Genomic DNA, 19,543 nt, shown 5'->3' on the forward strand with positions numbered 1-19,543 from the left:
ATGTGATTTAAATGGCCAATGAGTACAATTATTGCACACTCGCTATAAATACATACATATTGTATGAAGCAGATCATGATAAGATCATGTGTAAGAGCCAGAAATGCAAAAACATGAGCTCCTTGGTTACAAATGTGTGAATAGTGAGTGTGAAGTCATTAAGAGGATTAAGCTAGTCTAACTTTAGTTGTTTTTGTGTCACATTCCACAGCCATGGAGTATGGTGGTAAAAAGTTTCATGAAGCATAATATGAGGATTTAAAGCTTTAAATAATAACCAAATACTGGAGTGCAGTAGGCTACTATTAGATAGGAGTTTGGTGTCAAACGTGAAACATAGATTCTAATGTTGTGTATTTTTTAAATGAATTCTCTATTCTTCAACATTATTTTACTTTGTGATGAAACCATTTCTTGCCATGTAACATCCTGAGGTCCCTAAGATTTATCTGTGGGACAGCTGGTACTGACAGTAGAGCTGAAACCCAAACTAAATGATAGTTCTGTCTTTTGATCTCCTCTCACCTGCTACAGTAAGAGCCTGACCCACGAAAGGAATGAGACAGATATGCACTCTGATGTATGATGTCCAATGGAGCCCGCGGCTCTGGGAAAACAAACAGATGAAAAGTTTTTTTTTTTTTAACTTACACAGTTGTAAGCGACAGATAAATAAACCGATGCTGCAGAGGTCGACAACAAAAAAAGAGACTGACAAGGGCAAGGAGGGAGGTTGAGGGGGTGCTCCTGGTGACGAACGGGGCTTGTTCAAACACGGGTAGTGAGGTGCTTTGTTTGGGCCTGCTGGATCGTGTTGGCACGCCGAGAGCCCATTGATCGGACACCTCTCTGACCCGAACCCCCCCCCCCCCCCAACCCCTCCTCCGCCCCCGTTCCTCTCTCCAGCAGACAACTCTCAATGTGATTTCCTGTAATGGGGACTTTGTTGTTGCAGAAAATGAGTGTGAATGATTTCTTGCTGTGTTTCCTCAAATCTGTGTGATCATGAGGTTTGCAGGCAAGTTAAAGCCTAAGAGTTGTGGGGCCTCAAAACCTCAGACCCCCCACCCCCCCCCCCAAGACAATACGATCGTGAAATATCCATTTGCATTTTAAAATCCTTTAGCAGGTCACTAATGGCCATTTACTGGTCAATTCACTTACAACCTCTTTGAAACCTCAGAGGCTGGCCAGCTGATCGATGAGAGTGTTGCTTTCCCCATTCTCTCCTTCATGTAAGCGCTGTCTTTGAACACACAGACATCTGTAACTGGAATGCAAACGCCTCAAGTGCAGCAATCCGCAAGAGGTTTCTAAGCTCCCTCCTGATGGCAGGAACACTGAAACATGGATGAAAAACACATGACGCCCGAGCTCTGCGCTCGCCATAAACGCGATCCGTCATGCAGAACTACACGTTATTACGTTTAAAAAAAAAAAAAAAAACGCCTGAGCTGGTTTTTGAAACAGAAGGCGTTAGAAAAATGGACTCACACAGAATATTTAATGAAACGAATCAGTTGGAAGACAAAGTTGCCCGAGTTTAAACCCACTAAGTTTCCTTTGAGACTCAGGGAGCGGTTGTTTCTCACCCTTCAGCAAAGACTGTTCTAGCAACAGTGCCCCTGCACAGAAAACCATAAGGCCTGCCAACCTTCAATCGCTTCACAGTGCTCTTCAACCCTGGCCTTATATATAAGTTAAATGCTCATGAATGATTGAACGGCTCCAAGCAAAGCAGTCGGGAGCAGCTTCAGCGGTGCTTTCTATAACAGGCCCTGTGTCACTGAGGAATTGGTTGCACTGGAGAGATGTGATGCGTTTCAGCACCACTGAAGCCTCTGTTGTTCTAGGATGATTTTTGACAGGACCTGGGCCATGGAGGACTTTGAGAGCCTCTCGGAGTAAGTGAGCTGAGGGTAAACGGTTCGTATGCGCTCAATTGAACCAGCATAACTCGTGATATAGCGGGTTTGACATCTGAAAGCATCTCTGTACATAGGAGGCCGTCTCACATAATGCCTTTGAAAGCGGTGTTTAGACCTTTGTGGCAGGGGGAGTTGGGAGTTCCGATGGCTTTTCTCAACTTTCGTGTTTATAGACTCATTATGCATACATGACTAAATGCACATAGGAGGCAAATCACAAAATACACAAGCTATTAATAGTTACGCATGAATGATGAGGTTGAATACCCTCCACGTCACCTTCATTGCCCTTTCCGCATTTCCTGCATCACTCATGGATATGAGGTGCGCTGGCTAACGTGCAGACCCAGAGCTGAGAGTAGAATGTGTTGGGGCGGGAAGTGTCGGTTCATGATTAATTAAAAAAGACGAATGGAAATGATTTCCCCGGCAGGCTGTACCTTTGCAGTAATTTGAGCACAGCGGAGCGTTTTGGGTAGCGCGCTCCTTCATAATTGCTCAAGCCTCACGCTGATTCCTCTTCAGTGTTCGTTGCATTCCTCCGGATATCTCTAAAGCGAGGAGAGAGAGAGAAAGAGAGAGAGAGAGAGAGAGAGAGACCCAGGGAGAGAGCAGGAGAGAAAGAGAGAGAGGTGGTGCGAAAGTATGCTAATGCCGTCTCCCAGAGGTCCTCAGCGCCGCCAGTGATTAACAGCACTGTGGCGGCGTCCTTTTCATTGGAACGCTGGGAAGAGGGGGCGGACAAAGGCTAACAACTGAGATTCTCTGCCACTGGCCTTAAGAACGGCCACCCCCACTGGATGCCACGTCAGTCCTCCCTTTGTGCTGTTACATACTCGGCCCTGTGTGCCAGCACATGTCACAGAGTTGTTCTTTCCCCCCTTCAGAAGAAGAGCCTTTGCCGCGGGTCTCACTCGTCCGCCTCCTCAGGGAGAGAGGCATTCTGTAAACTGTGCCTGTGGGTCTCGCTGGTGACTGGGCTGCGCATACTGAGGGTAAGAGGGTGACAGGATGACAGTGTCTGCCGAAACAGGATACCCTCTCCATGTCAGAATGGATTTTTTTTTTTTCAATGATGCTGGTCAGTTTTGAAAGTGTATCCCCTACTCATCGTGTAGAAGCCCTGGGGTAGCTTGCAGACTGGCTCTGTAAGGCCGTTGGCAGCTGTTCCTGTCATTGGTGAGAGTGTATATGGAGCTTTCCTCAGGCTGCGTGTCTCTCTATCCTTTTTCCCAGCATGCAGAGCCTACAGTACTGGATGATGCTGGCAGTGATGGGCCTCCTGGTTCTCACAGTGACTGCCGGAGAGGGGGGAAAGGCAGAGAAGCAAGGTGAGAGGCTCTGGGGGTCACTACCACACAGCAAAGAGACTGATGGGTAAAATCCCTTATTCTCTGAGCTCAGTGCTCCATGCATTGAATGGCAATTAGATATGAATCACCATACTCAGGTATAAATTCAGTACAATACAATAACACATCAGGAAACACTCCTAACCACAATTCACCTGGTCCTTAACTCTCAATAAAGGTTTTTTGGCAAGTATTGTGCCTTTTTATTTTGCACCCATTCAATGATCAAAGTAATGATCTAACGAATCATATCATCAGTAGTATTAGGGAGAAAAATCCATGATTAAGCATAAGTACCCAATATTGGGGACATTGTGGTAATATGGAATCTGACTCTAATGACAGACATACAATACACTGAACACCCATGAATAAAAATGATTAACATCTTAATATTTTGACCTCTCAACTCACACTTCCATGCCTTATTTCACGCCACATTTTTATGCCTTATTCCATATGATAATTATTCACGTCCCCTTTCGTGAGATAGCATGATGTGCGCAGCGATGAGGTCTCCGGGGATATTTCTCTGACGAGACGGACATTTGCCCCCCTCTCAGGGAAGAAGGAGCGCAAGTCGGACTGCGGAGAGTGGCAGTGGAGCGTGTGCGTGGCCAACGTCGGGGACTGCGGCCTGGGCACCCGGGAGGGCACACGGGGCGGCACCGACTGCAAGCAGACCATCAAAACCCAGCGCTGCAAGATCCCCTGCAACTGGAAGAAGCAATTCGGAGGTGAGAACGCCAGCCCGAAAAACTGAAAACCTGAGCACACTGTTCCATTCCTCCCAAAGCTTTGCAGAAACACACAGATTACCTCCTCCCTTCTTTTATAAGTGGCTCTGAAACTGTTTTTTGTTGCGTACCCTTTGGTCTCCCTATGAGCCATGGCACCCTATGGCAAAGTTATTTAGTTTAAATTTTTAGATTTGAATTCTGGGACATGTAAAATTATGTATGCATAGAATACACATCTCACCCTGATGAGGTCTCATTTACCCCCTGGGGTGGGCATATGCCACCGGTTATGAGTTACAGGGCTCAAATTGTATGTGATCTCTAGCTATCAAAAGGAATCATGATTTTGGCAGACCATGCAGTGTGTTGGTATTGCAGACTGGTCTATACTACAATGTGATGTCCGATAGTGCATTTGAGTGGTTTCAACCAGGAGCCAGACGGTGCGTAAATGGTACAGGTCAGCACTGTGTGAGTGTCTATCTCCGAAAGAGAGAGGCGCCTGTGATGTCTGACGCCTCCTCCCTTGTGGGAAACCGACAAGGCGACTGGGTCAGCACGTTCACAGCCAGACGATAAGCATGCTTTTTGAGCAACGCATGCTTTTTGAGCTCAATGTTAAGTAGACCCCAGAAGACCTCCTGGAACAATGCCCCATCTCCTCCTCTGCGTTCCCCTCCCTCCGAAAAACACGCGCCCGGAGATTACAGAGTGAGGTGACTGCCTGCTGATACACGGAGACAAAACAGCGACGGATGCTTTTAGCCTGAGAGGGAGAGGAGAAATGGAACGCATATATCTGTGCCCCGAGGAGCGACAGGAGATGGAGTGGAGGGAGGGAGGGGAAGTGGACGCTCGGCGGATGGGAGCGGGAAAAATCACGATTACGCAGCGAATCGGAGCGGCTCGGGAAAGAGGATACATTTAAAAGGGGGGAAAAAAGGCCTGTGCTGCGTTCAGTAGAGAGCTTGGAGAGGAGACTCATGGTTATCGCCAAATATGCCCAAAGAGATATATGAAATGAAACAAAAAAGTGGCATCTTGGGTATAGGGCTTCCCAAGATGCATTTACGTTGAACTGAACACTGTGCTGTGGTTTTATGAGTGCACTTCTAGTTCTACACTGTAGTGAAAGGCAAAGAAGTGAAAGTCAATACATCTCTTATTAATCAGAATAATTCAACTTTCATCACTTCTAAGCACAGACCTCAACTCTGGCCCTGAGGGCAGAGAGCTCTTTGGTTTTCATTGCATCTTATCTGGGCCAACTTGCTGCTCGTATCTTAAAGTTTAGAGACTGTGCATTCATACAGCTGGACATGGTGCATTTACAAAAGTGATCCAAGTGTCTTACATAAGCAGTACAGCAGCAGTGATCTGGGGCTGTAATAAGTTTGTTATTTCTGTCATCCAAATTGCTACCCCACATCATAGATACAAAGGCATCAACAACACCCGCTGTGTGATCCAAGCACCATTTCTTTCAATGGGCATACAAAATAAAAATAAAAAAACTGGAGTGATTGAAAGCCTATGCCTTTAACTCCTTCCCTCCACAGGTGAGTGCAAGTATGACTTCCAGGCGTGGGGAGAGTGCGACATGGCAACGGGTAAGAAGAACCGCACAGGTGTGCTGAAAAAGGCGCTGACAGATGCCACCTGCCCCACCACCGTCAGCGCCACCAAGCCCTGTGGCAAGATTGCCAAGACCAAGCTGCCAGGTACTGGGAAGAGGCTGTGAGATGTGGGGGAGGGGCTATATGGAAGAGGGAGTGGCCATTTGATAGGGGAGAGGCCATGGGATGGGGGAGGGGCCATGAGATAGTAATTGGAGTTAAAGGGTATGGGACAGGGCTAGGGTGAACATTTACATTTATTTACATTTATTTATTTGGCAGACGCTTTTATCCAAAGCAACGTACAAAAGTGCATACAATAAGTATAGCGACAGTACAGTGACAGGATGTGTACAGTTCCACAATGAGACAGTTCTCAGCTGAGAGTAAAGTCTGTTTGAGGACACAGTACTAGCTAATTTATACAGCTACAGGGTATAGGGCAACTAACAAGATCCAGCTTCAAAACAGCGCAATGAGTGTCAGAGTGAAGGTGGTAACAAGAAAACAAAACCACAAAAAGCACACAGCGGTTTATAACAGGACTGATCCAGATGGGGAGCTGAAAGATGACAGCAGACAGGAGTTGGGAAGTGATGACAGCAGATGACAGCAGACAGTGAGCTGGGGAGTTGGGAACCCTCAAACTGAAGGGGTGCAGAGGCTCACACTACAGGGTAGGGTGTGGTGGTGTGTACCTGTAGGTGCACGAACACATTCTCAAAAGTATTACAGACTACAGACAAATGTTTTGTGAGAATACCCTGTAAAAACAGATTTTTTCCAGATATATTTTAATGTTACATATCCAGACTGCAGGATGTCACACACAAAGTAATGCATGTCTTATCTTGTGAGTACCACTGCTTAATCTGTGTTCCCTTTATACAAGAAAGGGAGAAAGAAAGAGCCCTTGCAAATTTTATCATTTTTCTCTCTCCTTGAAAATCTTAAAAATTAATAGAAGTGCAAATTGAACTGTGATTTCTTTCCTTCTGTCAATTACATCCAATTAGAACTCAAAGTCTGTTCAAAGATTTATACTGTAATAATGCTGGTTGGGAATTTCAAGAGTTAATTTATCTTGACTAATTCGTGATGAATAAAAGTCATGCAAAACATGATCTATATTCCTTTGGCCCAGAGACATGAAAACCATTTGTAAACATAACCAACTAAGTTTAACCTGGGAATGAAAATAGATTTTCTCCTTTTGATTAAGTGAAGGCAACAAGAATACGGTGGTCAAATAAAACAGTTTGAATACTATTGATCTCAAAATACGACATAAACGTGTTTTATTTCTAATTTGATTTTTCTCTCAGCCTCTTTAAATTATACTTATCTGACGTAACCTTGATTAATCTGACCTGTCAGGAAAGAAAATGAACCACTACTGAGCTACGGCTGAATAATTACACTTTTTAAATACAAAATCAATAACCATTCATGTTCGGATGAATTAAAACCTTTTTACATAATCAATATAAAGCATGACCCACAAACAGGAAAATGAAGCATAAGTGCCTGTTTTACTGTCTAAGGTTGACAAAAATGTATATGTTCTTCCCTGTAGGTTTTATAGATAGATAGAGCCACTAAACACCCTTCAGGTCTAAACAATATGTATAATTCATAAAATCTCAGCCTGTTCCTGAGACTCTAAAAATGAACTGTCTTGGTCAGTCCAGTTTTGTTTGCCAGTCAGCTGAACTTATTACTTTAGATTATCTTTTGACTACATCTAAACAGTGAGGTATCTAAACATTGTTTTAACTAGCAAGTGCGAAATCACACACACCTACGCGCAAACACGCAAATACACATTCACACAAACGACTGCAATTAAGATGCTTATAGTGTAGGTATGTCATGCCGTTCAGGGATGAACTTCTGTTGTTGCTTGGTTGGAAAATACAGAAAACAAATACCACCTTGTGGTGACAGTTAAGAGGACATCGCTATGTCTCCAGTTAGCTGGGAAGACCTCACTTCTGGTTTGAGGCAGGAAACCAATGGATACACCACACTGTAAAGCAGTTCTTTGCCCATAAGACAATTAATGGAGTGGCAGGGAAGCAATATATAATCTGACAAAAGAGACTGCGCTTGACGTCAGATTGTAACGCATGCTGAGATTGTGTAAACATGCGAAGATGGAGGTAGGTGGGGGGTGGTGGTGGGGGGATTCTGAAACAGCGATAGCTTGGCACAGCTGCAGGCCGGAGGAGTGACATTAATCCGTTCGCAGTGTTTGACGAAAGCGAGGATTTAAAAGTATGTGGCAGAGCCGTCTCCAGCAGAGACCGGACACGATCTGCCTCTTCCAGGAGGGAACACCAAAGCCTAGAAGACAGTAAGGATAAAGAGCTTGCTCCCCTTCAGTGTAATAAGGATTTTTTGGGCTTCAGACTGAGAAACATCGGAAATACCCATTGAGTGACAAGAGCAAGGGCTGGCAGGTCTTCAGGCGGAATGGAAAATAGTTTCTGTCGACAGATTCCTCATTACCAAGGTGCTTGGGTATTGGTATTGAAAAGTATTCCACAGTCAAAATGTATGAAACCCGCCAGGAGTGCCACGTCTGAAGTCTACTCAAAACAAACTATGTTGGCACACAATCTGTCGAGTATTTTTAATATTTGTGAGAAACGCATCTAAACTGCATGAATTGTTATAAAAAAAGAAAAATGTGAACATGATATTAGGCTTACATTCATAGAGTAGAGTGTGTGTGTGTGTGTGTGTGTGTTTGTGTGTGCGTGTGTGTGTGCGTGTGTATGTGTGTGTGCGTGTGTGTGCGTGTGTGTGCGTGTGTGTGTGTGTGTGTGTGTGTTTACCTGTCTGCGCACATGTGCCTGCCTGAGTGCCATGTTGAACAGGGATGTCAGGATATAAGCTAGTGCCAGAAAAACTGAGATGCACCATAGATAGAAAAAAAAACAAGGAGGAAGGATCGATATTTGTGAGAGAGAGGAGAAATCAAGTGAAAATCAGAAAGGCTTATATTTGCGGGAGGTGCGATTTTGTGTGTCTGCCAGTTGAGATAAGCACAGACGGGCCGGGGGTAACTGGGAGAGACAGAGGCAGCGGGGTGGGGGCCGTCAGAGTTATGCCACAGTGATCAGGGGGCCTCCGTAGCCCGCCGAGCAGCCCGGGCAGAAGCGACTGTTTGGACCAATGAACCGCCCAGCAAAAATTTACAATTCTAAGCAGGCACACTGGGCAACAAAGATAGGTTTCCCCAGACTGCGCCAGTCTTCAAGCCGCAAATGTTCGCCATGCTTCCAGGAAGAGAGAATGGCCAGAGAGCGCACAAGGGCTCTGGGACTGCATGTTACCCCTCCCACTCCACTGCAGGTACCACAGGTCCACAGGAATGTGACAGAGTATGGAAAAAAAAATACAGAGAAAATTAATCATGAATGAGCTGCAGAATGCTCTTATTCCCACCACCCCCATTACCCCCTCCCTTTCCCAACCCCCCCTCCCAAACTGTAATGAGCTCCAACTTTCTCTGGGAACCACAGATGCCAAGGCTGATATGGGAAAAAAAATAAATGCTATATAAAAATTTCAGTGCCGGGATCTGTCAGGCAGTGTGAAGACGGTCCCTCCGCGGAGGCCCCCCGCTCTCGGAGGTGGATACCTACTTAAACACGCTGATATTGCGCGGAGAGCGCGAGAGTGATGGGGGGCTGGCGGGCACTCCCTCCCTCCGACGGTGGAGCGGGCTTTCGGTAATAAGCATGCATTAAAGAGGAGGGGCAGAAGTGAGAGCGATGTGCCGATTCTGCAGAAAGCCGGGACTCTGTCTCAGCAGGAAACTTTAACCGCAGTCCTCTCCAATTTACAGACGGCGCACAGGACGAGCGCACTCTTTACACAAGAGAGAGGGATGTGCTGACAGGGCGGGAGAGAGAAAAAGAGAGAGAAAGAGACGGTCCAACAAATGCAAACAAACTCAGTAAGAAAAAAAAAGCAATTTCCCCACAGATGCACTGTATGTGTGAAGCTTGTTAAAAGCTGGCCTCAACTTCCTTGTTGTCACCTCCAATTCCAAAGGCAACAGATGGGCTGCTTTCTGCCAGTTAGCAATCACTCAGCTCGAATGCGGGAGGTTTTGCTCATTGTTAAATACACACTGACCTGCATTTCACAGATAATTAATGTTCCTGAGATTCGGAGACTGTGAGTTCTGTACCATGTGCAGTGTGTACACAAGTCTGCTACAGACAGGATAAGGGCTCTATCAGTCCCTCGGCATGCTCTATACTGGCTTGGACCACAGTGGTTATTATTAGTAGACTCACGTGTTCCTAAAACCTGGTGACACCTTACTTCCAAATGCCTGCGAGGAATATATTCAGCGTTTCATACTCTGATAATAGTATGAATCATTATACATTCATAACATTGTTATATGCTCTAAGAAATCTAATTTCAGCTTGTTACGGTACATGCACATGCCCCATGGCTACCATTATTAAACAGTCATTTAAAGAATGCAACACTGTGTATATAATACATGCACATACACACGCACATACACACACACACACACACACACACACACACAAACATATTTGCATGGTGCATGGTTGATACCTCTGCTTGGAAAAATAATAGGTTCTGACTGGTTGAGACTACATGTGTCTCAATTTCCAAAAACGGCACAGCCATTGTCTTCGAGGGATAGTGTATTGCCTTATACCAACTGCCACTGACAATGATGGAAATGAGCCAATGGGACTAGATAGTCAGCTTTGGGGAATGTGCTTCCTACAATACAATCACAGACCCTCAAGATAGAACTGACAAGAGCACTGTACTTCATCTGTTCTCAAAAGATAGGCTTGCATCTCTTGAGACTAGTGTCTATGCTGGGGCATTGATTAGAATCCAGTCTGTGTAGATAACTAGCTTACACTTTTTTGTTCCTGGTGACAGAATAGCCAGGGTGCACATGGATTCTAACCTGAAATATCTGTATAGCTATCCAGCTCCCTTTTAGCCTTTTCAGCAACACCAAATTTCATAAGCTTGGCTGGATATGAAATGGAAGCTAAATCTTTTAGCTAGCTAAGTTGCCAGTTATGTTAATGATTGTAGCTAAATTGTAGGCTAATCAAATATTTTCAGCTTGCCAGCGATCACCATTTTTTGCTATCTAGAAAGACTTGAAGGTGATATTTTTCCATCTGTACTTTCAACAGCCCTGTGACTACTAAATAAGAGTTGTCCGCATGTCCCATCACCATCTTTTCTTTATTTTGGTTCCTGAACACAGTGTCCTTGCCAGTACCCTCCTGTCATGTACTGTGTCAGTACAGCTCCCTGCAGCATTCCCCTGGGCAGACAGGAAAATACATAACATAGCAGAAACACATACAGTAAAGTCATGGATTTTTCACTTGATAATAACTTTAAAATGTAATTTTAAAATGTATTTTTCGTAGACAGCTACATTACATTTACATTTTGGGCATCAAGCAGACGTCAATCAGTATCAATGTCATACATTCAGTACGCGTCATTAGATAACATGCCATATTCTGTTAAGTGCCACAGTGGGTGCAAGAGGAGATTTAAGGATATGCTGAATGTGTCTGAGGATATAGTTTGAATTTTCAGACTCTGAGGTTAGTTGAGCCAAGATGCAGTTTGAACAGATACGTTTTCAGTCTACGGTGGAAAATGGTCAGTGATTTGCCAATTCTGACTGTTGTGAGGAACCCATTCCCACACCACTGGGGGTGCAGAGGAGAAAACAGTTGTGAATGAGAGATGTACCCTTTCCAAGGGACGGAAAGCAAGGTGACAAGAGGTTTCAGAATGGAGTGGTTTGTCATGAGTATATGATTTGATAATGGATTGAAAGTAAGAGATTACAGTTCCTCTAACAGCCCTGTAGGCTTGGGCCAGAGATTTTGGCCACAACATAGAGATGAGAAGAGGCATGGTATGCAAGTATTTTGGCTGGTGTTAAACAAGATGAGTAGTGGCATTCTGCATGAGCTTGAAGGATCTGATGGCACATTTAGGGAGACTGGCAAGGAGAGTTGCAGTCGTTCAGATGAGCATATGTATAGATAACTGTGGTAGTAGCATAATAAACCACTTCAACCCATGCATTTGCTTGATGTATGTGTAGTTCTTAGAGTGGTAATGAGCTTTGGATTTTATATATTGTCAGTGCACAGATGGTGTGATTTTTTTGACTGAAATAAATGTATTTTACACACACACACACACATTACAAACCCAACACAAACAGCTATTCAAATTTTTCCTAGGGCAGTAACAAACAAATTGATGATTGAAAAAAAAGTGAGCTCTAACTTACATCTGTGTGAGTCAAAAAAGGACCAAAAATAAGTGGAGTCACACCTGGATTCTTGGGCCTCTCCTGACCAGGCCAACTTTTTATGTACATATTTTAAGCTGAACTGGGGAACCAAAAACAGAAATGAGAAAGGACTAAAAAACACACAAGCCAAGAGAAAACTTTCAAACCTTGGTCAGCAAATCTGAACACTTTAAAACTCAAACTCTAGATAGCTTGGTTGTAAGCCACTTGGGCTTCTCTGAATCACCACAGGCGTTTATCCAGTAACATGACAGTAATGACGACAGAGTCAAAAAGGCATTAGACGAGCAGCGGTATCTGACACACAAGACAATTCAAGCCTCAGCGCGCAGCTGTCTGTGTTTTCTACGAAAAAGAAATCCCAGCACCATTATGAACACCACCAACCCCCCCTTTATTCTCGTCGGAATTGCACGGTCCCCCTCTCTCGTGCTGACATCATGCTGGGGCACAGGTGTGATAGGTGTGTGTGTGTGGAATGAGCTCTACCTAATGGGGAACACTGTCACCAAGCCCCCAGCTCATTTCCCTGTTTACTTGCTCGAGAAATCCGTCTTAGGGGTATAATTGGCTGGCAAGAGAATGTGTGGGCTTCCGCCGTACTGTATATGGACAGACAGCGAGTCTATTATACACCATTGGCACTGAAACTGTACCCATTATTCCAGATTGTCACTGACTGAACATCATCAACAGGCTGAAATGAAATAAAGTGAAATGAAATGACAGGACAGAGAAGGATACAACGAGTTCCCCTGAGACAGACACAATAAGAACGATGTGTGCTGCAGACAGATATGTGTGACTTGGCCTCTGCGCACCTCTGTTAATGAATTATTGACATTAGGGAAGTTCACAGCCTTCCCCGGTACGCATTGTGAGAAAGAATCTTGAGAATTCCAATTAGATGGGTAATATAAAAATGGTTTCTTTTCACTCTGAATGTTTGTACTGAAACACATGTACACTTTTGTGGCCAATGACTTAAAGTAAAGTAAAGTAATAACTACTATACTTTTTGACATATCACTGTTATATGTATACACATATATAATGTCTATGGGAAAATACTCAGAGGCGAGGCTTAACTGTTGGCTCCTAGGGCAAAAGGGGGTAGTGTGGGAAGGGCAGTCAGGGGCGCAGTGAGTCTCACTAGGGGCTGGTGCCAGGGGTGACTGTGGGCGTGAGGTGGAGTGATATGCACCTGTGAGATGTTGGGGGTGACCTGTGCGTCGGCATTTGACTAAGAGGGGAGGGCTACATCAGGTCATGTGGTTGATACTGCAGGGTTTCAGGCTTCCAAATGTTAGCATGTTGCTATACAAATGCCATTAAATCCATCGGGGGGGGGGGGTAAAGTCAACATTTTATTCATTTTAATAAAATAGCCCCATACAACGACTCTGTTAGGAAAACACAGTTTTCCACATTTTTTCCAGGATTGTATATTGGTTCTGTTCAGTGTTTGCACTGGTGAAAATATTAACATGTTTGTGTTGTCTCATTTGTGAAAACTGCTGCAACCATGGTTGCAATTTGTTGCTTGTCATAGTCATAGATGATGCATAAAATCTCAATGTATAAAATATATGTATACAGTACAAACACATTTACACATACGTATTCACAGGGAGGCATAATTAGGTTTGAAATAATACTAGCTAGGGATGCATCGCACTAAAAAAAGAGTAGGTAAACAATTCCAAAAAGACATGGATAAAACGGTGTTGATTAGTCTATTGTGATATCCCCGTCTACCTCCCACTGCATGTAACATCATACCCTTTCCACCAACTTGCAATAGACACAAAGTGAGGAACTGAACCATGGCTCTAGTCAAACAGCTTTGTTTGGCTACATTTTCAGCTCTCGCTAATTATGGCCTACTGTTCCACTGCGTTCTCAGAGAGCTAATCTGCAGGTTTGCTCCTTGTGTCTCTCTTTCATATACACATACACACAAACAGGCAGACGCACACACACAAACAAGGATCTGCCTGCAGACAGAGGGAGTTCTTGTGAACACGTTAATGTAATGTAATGTAATGTAATGCTTGTTCAGAGCTGCCCATTGCATGTGCGTCAGTGCCTGTACGTGTGTGTCAGGGAGGTGGGTGTGGAGGGTGATGAAGGAGCTGCCAGTCTCTCTCTCCTTTGTCTCAGAGTACAGGAAGTGCACAAACATACCGCACGCACTCCCCTCTACACACACTGCTGCTAAACATACTGGTCTGTCTTCTGTTAAATGGTTGACAACACCCTTCAGATCAGAAAAATCGAAGAATGCCTTTTAACGTTTTAATTTAAAAAAAAAAAAAAAAAAACCTCAACATTGGAAACTGTGGAATTGTGATAAAGATGAATGCGTTTGTATATTGTTTGTAAAATAATGGGGAACAGTGGGTTTGTGGTGAAAGTGTTTAGATTTTTTTGCTTCTGATAAAAGAATCTTTCTTAAAAAAAAAAAAGCAATGGTTTGCAATAGAAAACACATCTGTGCTGGAAGGCTTAGCCGTGGACAGCTCCACTGCCATTACTAGGGGGAAAAGAGAGAGGACTAAAGAAATGAATGCTGACAGAATTCCCTAGATGCTTACAAGACTGAGATCAGATATGGTCAAACCAACAGCAGGTCAAAGTGCTGTCGAGATGAAACTAAAACAAAATGGCAGCCGTGGGCCCCTTTGCCATGCCAAAAGTCTTTCTCTCTATCGCTCTCTCCCTCTCTCTCTCATATACACATATATACAGCTACATGAAAACCCATCATATGTCTGTGAATAAATCACTCTTTATGTGTATTAGTGAAGGTTAAATGGTTATACTACTGCTATTCAACATCATTTTGTGTGCACTTCTAATGGTTGTTTTGTCTTTACTGATTACCGCTGCCATAGTTGATTTCTAGGTAATTATAGTTAATTCTGCAACAATGAAATCCAATGTGATTATCATTCGAGTGCTGTTTGACAATAACCACTTAATTTGAAACGTGCTTAAAATTGCTCATTTGAGGAAATCGAGGGTTTAATGTCAGGTAGTTTGCTGGCTGCATCGTTTGCATCACTTTAATGAATGACCGTTCCCAGACTGAATGAGAATGCGCTATGCCTGCATAAATCGTTCAGATACAGCCTCCTGAAACTGTGCATAAGCTGAATGGCAGTTTAAATCTGCACCTAGACTGAGGTGCATGCAGCTAGCTAAAGTGTGCACTCTCGTGAGGTCAGGGAAACTTCATTGATAACAGTGAGATAATGGCCTGGATTGAAAGAAGTATTCAGGGATGTTCTGTTAATACAACAAAATCCCTGGCCTCACTTTGGCATAACTAAGATCAGGCTGGTGGAAAGAGAGGCAAAGAGAGTCAATATTCAGTATAATCCACACTGAGGGGCTTAGCGCTGTCTTGTTAAAACTGATGAACATGACTGGCTTAAATGAATTGGATTTACTCACTGAGTTTTTGAGCAGATATCAACTGCATTTTGCTTCTGTCTGTCATGACAGTCTTTGTGGAAGGCCAGACAAAAAGCATGACAAATGATACCAAAATGGTGCACACGCACACACACACACACACACACACACACACACACACACACACACACAGGCTACTGTGATTATCCCAAAGAAAATGTAGGTTGGGGTTGCTTACACAAGTTCAGCAGAGCATCCATGGTTGTGGGGGGTCACAGATCAACGTGAGATTTATGATTGTACATCGCAGCGACAAAGTGCATGAATATTACATTAAATCCAGGCTGAGTTATTATTACCACACAATTTATTTTTTATCACTACAACATAATTAGTATTTCTAATATTTCATAGCCGCCAAAGCTGCTCTGTCTAGTGAGACTTATTAAGGTCATTGTGCAGAAATAAGGGTGTGTGATTGATTCAGGGACTAAAATGGTTGGTGTAATGACTGATTTAAAGGGTCTTAATGTCCAATTATGTATAAACATATTGCCTTCATGGTCTCCTCTGCTCTACTAACCGACTGTGTAAATATGCTCTGAATTTTATTTCTAAATATTAAGCACACATGAGCATGTAGCACTTCATGTGGTTCAAATGACTAGAAACCACAAGTCCTTAATTTTTTGGTATAAACCGTAACTAATAATCATACCGTTATTTATGACTTATAACTCATTGAATTAATTGTAAAATAGTATACTGGGGATTTGTTGTATTGAAATCATGAGATGAATGCCTGAACAATTCAAAACAAAATCGTGAATTTTATTTTTCAGTGGCTCCAGCGGCAAGCCACAGTAAATACTGACAGAAACAACCTTAAAAGGCTAACTCCCCCATGATGCTGCGCTTCCTTCGCAGATTCTAAGAAGCCGAAGCGAGAGGGGAAGAAGAAGGAGCGTGCCCCGGTGGACTAGCGAGGCATTGCAGTGAGCTGGGGAAGAGGGGGCGGGGTCAACGAGCAGCCCCGCCCCCAGTTTGTCTCGCCGCATGTCCTCCACCTGTAGATCCTCGGCTCAGCAGGGAGGGGCCTCTACAAGCAGCTGTTCTGCAGCTGGGTGGGGATATATGAGTGAGACCACGTGATGTTTATCCTCTCCTAACCTCTAATGGCTGTAGGTCTCCTTCGTGTAGGTGCTTTAATTCTCTGTGATGTAAAGAACGAAAAGGGAATGGGTACCATAGTTCCACTAAAATACTATCTTCATCTTCAAATAACTTTTTTAAGTCGCCCTTGTAAGATCTTAAAAATATTTAACCATAGGAATCTACCATATTGTACATTGGCTTTGATTTGTGGACTTAATACTTGTTTTGTTCATCCTTTTTGTTCTAATTTTTTATTTTTTTTACCAATTATTTTTAAGTGGTGCATTGCATATTCTTTCCTCATACACACACAAAAAACTTGATTTATTCTTAACTGTACCACGTACTGTAACCATCTGAACTATGACAGCAACTCAGGAGTTTTTAGTTCTACAGTATGGTGTCACATGTCTTATTGTGGTGATGATCACTGCGTTCAGTGTCACCACAGATCTTGTCATTAGCTTGTTCCAAATACCAGTGCATGCAGCAAAATTGGCCAGGGCACAGCTTCTTTGATTTATAGATATACAGAATCTACTGGCATCAGCTCTATACATCATGTGTGTCTCATTTGAGTTTTTCATTCTTTTCTGTATTAACACCATGCCTCTCAGTGAAACTAAGTACAAATGCATTTGATTTGTTTTAACTTAAGTAAGTCTTAGTATATCCATGGTGCACTCCACAAATTGCCATATTCGAGCAAAGGGATGTGGGTTCTGCTGGGTAAAGAAAATTTGCTGGTTACTGAAAGGTTTTAACGGTGTGCCACCAGGTAGATTACTGCTTTTTTTTTAACAGGTATTAAAATGTTTGTAATATGCATTGTAGCCTTTATTACACTGCAATTGTTTTTATCTCATTTTCTTTTTCTTATTATTTCTTGAACTTTTCAGTCTCACAACAGAAAAAATCTATCATATGGAGAGAGCAAGCAAACAACAACAAAAAACTTGCAAAATTTAATACATGCATAAGTAATATTTAAAGTTAAGAAACATGTTGAAGGGACAGAATGAATTGACACACAGACTCATCATTGTTAACCGACAAAATCACTGCAACATATGTACAAGTGGAACATTATTGTGTCGAGTAATACGTAGCTTGATTTGTGTTGTCATTGTCACTTCATGATATGAATCCTCTCTTTACCCACTGAAGTTTATGTACAGTACAATGGGTAGAAAAGGGAGTGTGGCTTTCAAGTGGAGTTTACTTGTCTTCTTTATTGATTTTCATTTCATTTTTGGAAATAAAGTTGGAGATGAAAGCCACAATATGAAGTTTGTGAATCTTTTAAGACTTTCCTTACATGTTTCTGAAATATTGTTAATAAAGCATTTTAACAAACATGAATGAGGGGCTGTTTCTCCCATAAAATAGCATGCCAACCTTGTATTCTGTAATGTGGAACCTTCAGTGTCAGGTCTTCAGTGTAAAATACACACACCCTTTTGTTTTTCACAGGATCCCAAGCCAAGGGAGACTAGCATCCCTTAGCTTGCCATTTTTCTCAAAGAAGTTCATCAAATAATAAAAAAAATCAATACTGTGCATTGTCTTGGGAAGTGTTTGTCAAATGACAATTTTAACAACTGTATATTTGGAAGTTTTAGGTATATATCCCAAAGCATGGCAAATGGCATGCTCACTTCAGAAAAAAATCATAAAGGATGAACAGAGGCCTGGGCCATGGATAATGCTGTGTGTCCACACTGCATGCCTGACTCACTGATGACTTCTTGATTAAGAATGAAGAGCTGTGCAGATATATAGGTCAGGTGAAGAATATTTTGCAAGACATGACAGAAGCCCAAATTTGATACATGGGAGAAGAAAGGTCTCTTAATCATGCCATGGAGGTTAGAATAAAAGATTGGAGAACTGTGCCCAGAACTTTCCAGAACAGACTCAGAAATGTATAAAAGACTGACGCATAAAAGATGACCCCTGGGACCTCAGAAAGCAGGCAGACTCACTTGGCCGCTGATCCTAATTCAGGTCTAGGGCTGGGATTCCAAACTTGGAACTGAGGACTTGGGTGCCAAAGACTTCAGGGAACTCTATCTCTAGGGACACAGCCAAACCCCTCGGGTCCTTAAACGGGTATGCACAGGACTTTGGTCATGAACACCTGTGAATCCCACTTGCCTCTCACCCTTTGAGGACTTCAGTGTGCTGGGAAGAGATCACTTGGAACCCAAAGATCGCAGGCTCAAATTCCAAATCCTGAAGGTGCCACTATTATGCCCGTTAACAGGGGGCTTAACCTAAATTGCCTAAGAAAATATCCACCTGTTTCAGCATTAATATTTAGAATTACAAATATGCCAGGAACAGCACGCAGTGGTGAAAACTGATAACAATTCCATTGAATTCTGGTCATTCTTAATTCTTATAATTGTATTATTATTATTATTATTATTATTATTATTAGGTTAAGAAGTCATTGGCAGGTTAATCCTTTGTGAAGGTTCGAACAGCTGCACGGCAGTGATAAATATTGACTCATAATCTGTGCTGTGGCATTGTTCGGTGTCTCTTTGAGTAAAACTCACTCAACGGAGATATGCAACTTAGTTATGACCTCAAATGACACCATGTGGTGCCTGTTGAAAAATATTAAGCCAGGAACACATGTCAGGATAGCATGAGAGAAGCCGTACATCACAGTGCTTCTGCATCAGGTGTTGCAGAAATGCTTTAAAGCAGCCTTGTCATTGTATCGGGATAATGGTTTCTTGTCCCTGCCATAAGTGAGGAAATTGTTAGCCACTTTATTCAAAAAAGAACACTGATTGCCTATTTTCTCTACCCTTTGGTTATGTTTAAGAATTATGTATCTACAGGTTTCTAACAGAATCATAAAATTGTCAAAAGACACTGTGCCAAAATGTATGATCTTTTCCCTTTATCTTTATAGAAAATATTGAGCTTGGATCTTTTATGAATGTAG

The 19,543-nt window shown here is 42.9% G+C and overlaps 1 protein-coding gene across 1 annotated transcript in view; it reads left to right on the forward strand.

Annotated features, from left to right (window-relative positions):
* ptn (pleiotrophin) overlaps positions 1-17,859 on the forward strand; it is a 38,557-nt gene extending 20,698 nt beyond the window's left edge. Inside the window, exons 2-5 of the mRNA XM_036518045.1 lie at positions 3,165-3,259; positions 3,844-4,017; positions 5,580-5,741; positions 16,354-17,859. Of these exons, the coding sequence (XP_036373938.1) occupies positions 3,166-3,259; positions 3,844-4,017; positions 5,580-5,741; positions 16,354-16,409 (486 nt within the window). The 5' untranslated portion in view covers position 3,165 and the 3' untranslated portion in view covers positions 16,410-17,859. The remainder of the gene's footprint in view (positions 1-3,164; positions 3,260-3,843; positions 4,018-5,579; positions 5,742-16,353) is intronic.
* The last annotated feature ends 1,684 nt before the right edge of the window (positions 17,860-19,543 follow it).

This window comes from Megalops cyprinoides, chromosome 23, assembly GCF_013368585.1.
Source record: "Megalops cyprinoides isolate fMegCyp1 chromosome 23, fMegCyp1.pri, whole genome shotgun sequence".
In the NCBI taxonomy this organism is placed as follows: Eukaryota; Metazoa; Chordata; class Actinopteri; order Elopiformes; family Megalopidae; genus Megalops; species Megalops cyprinoides.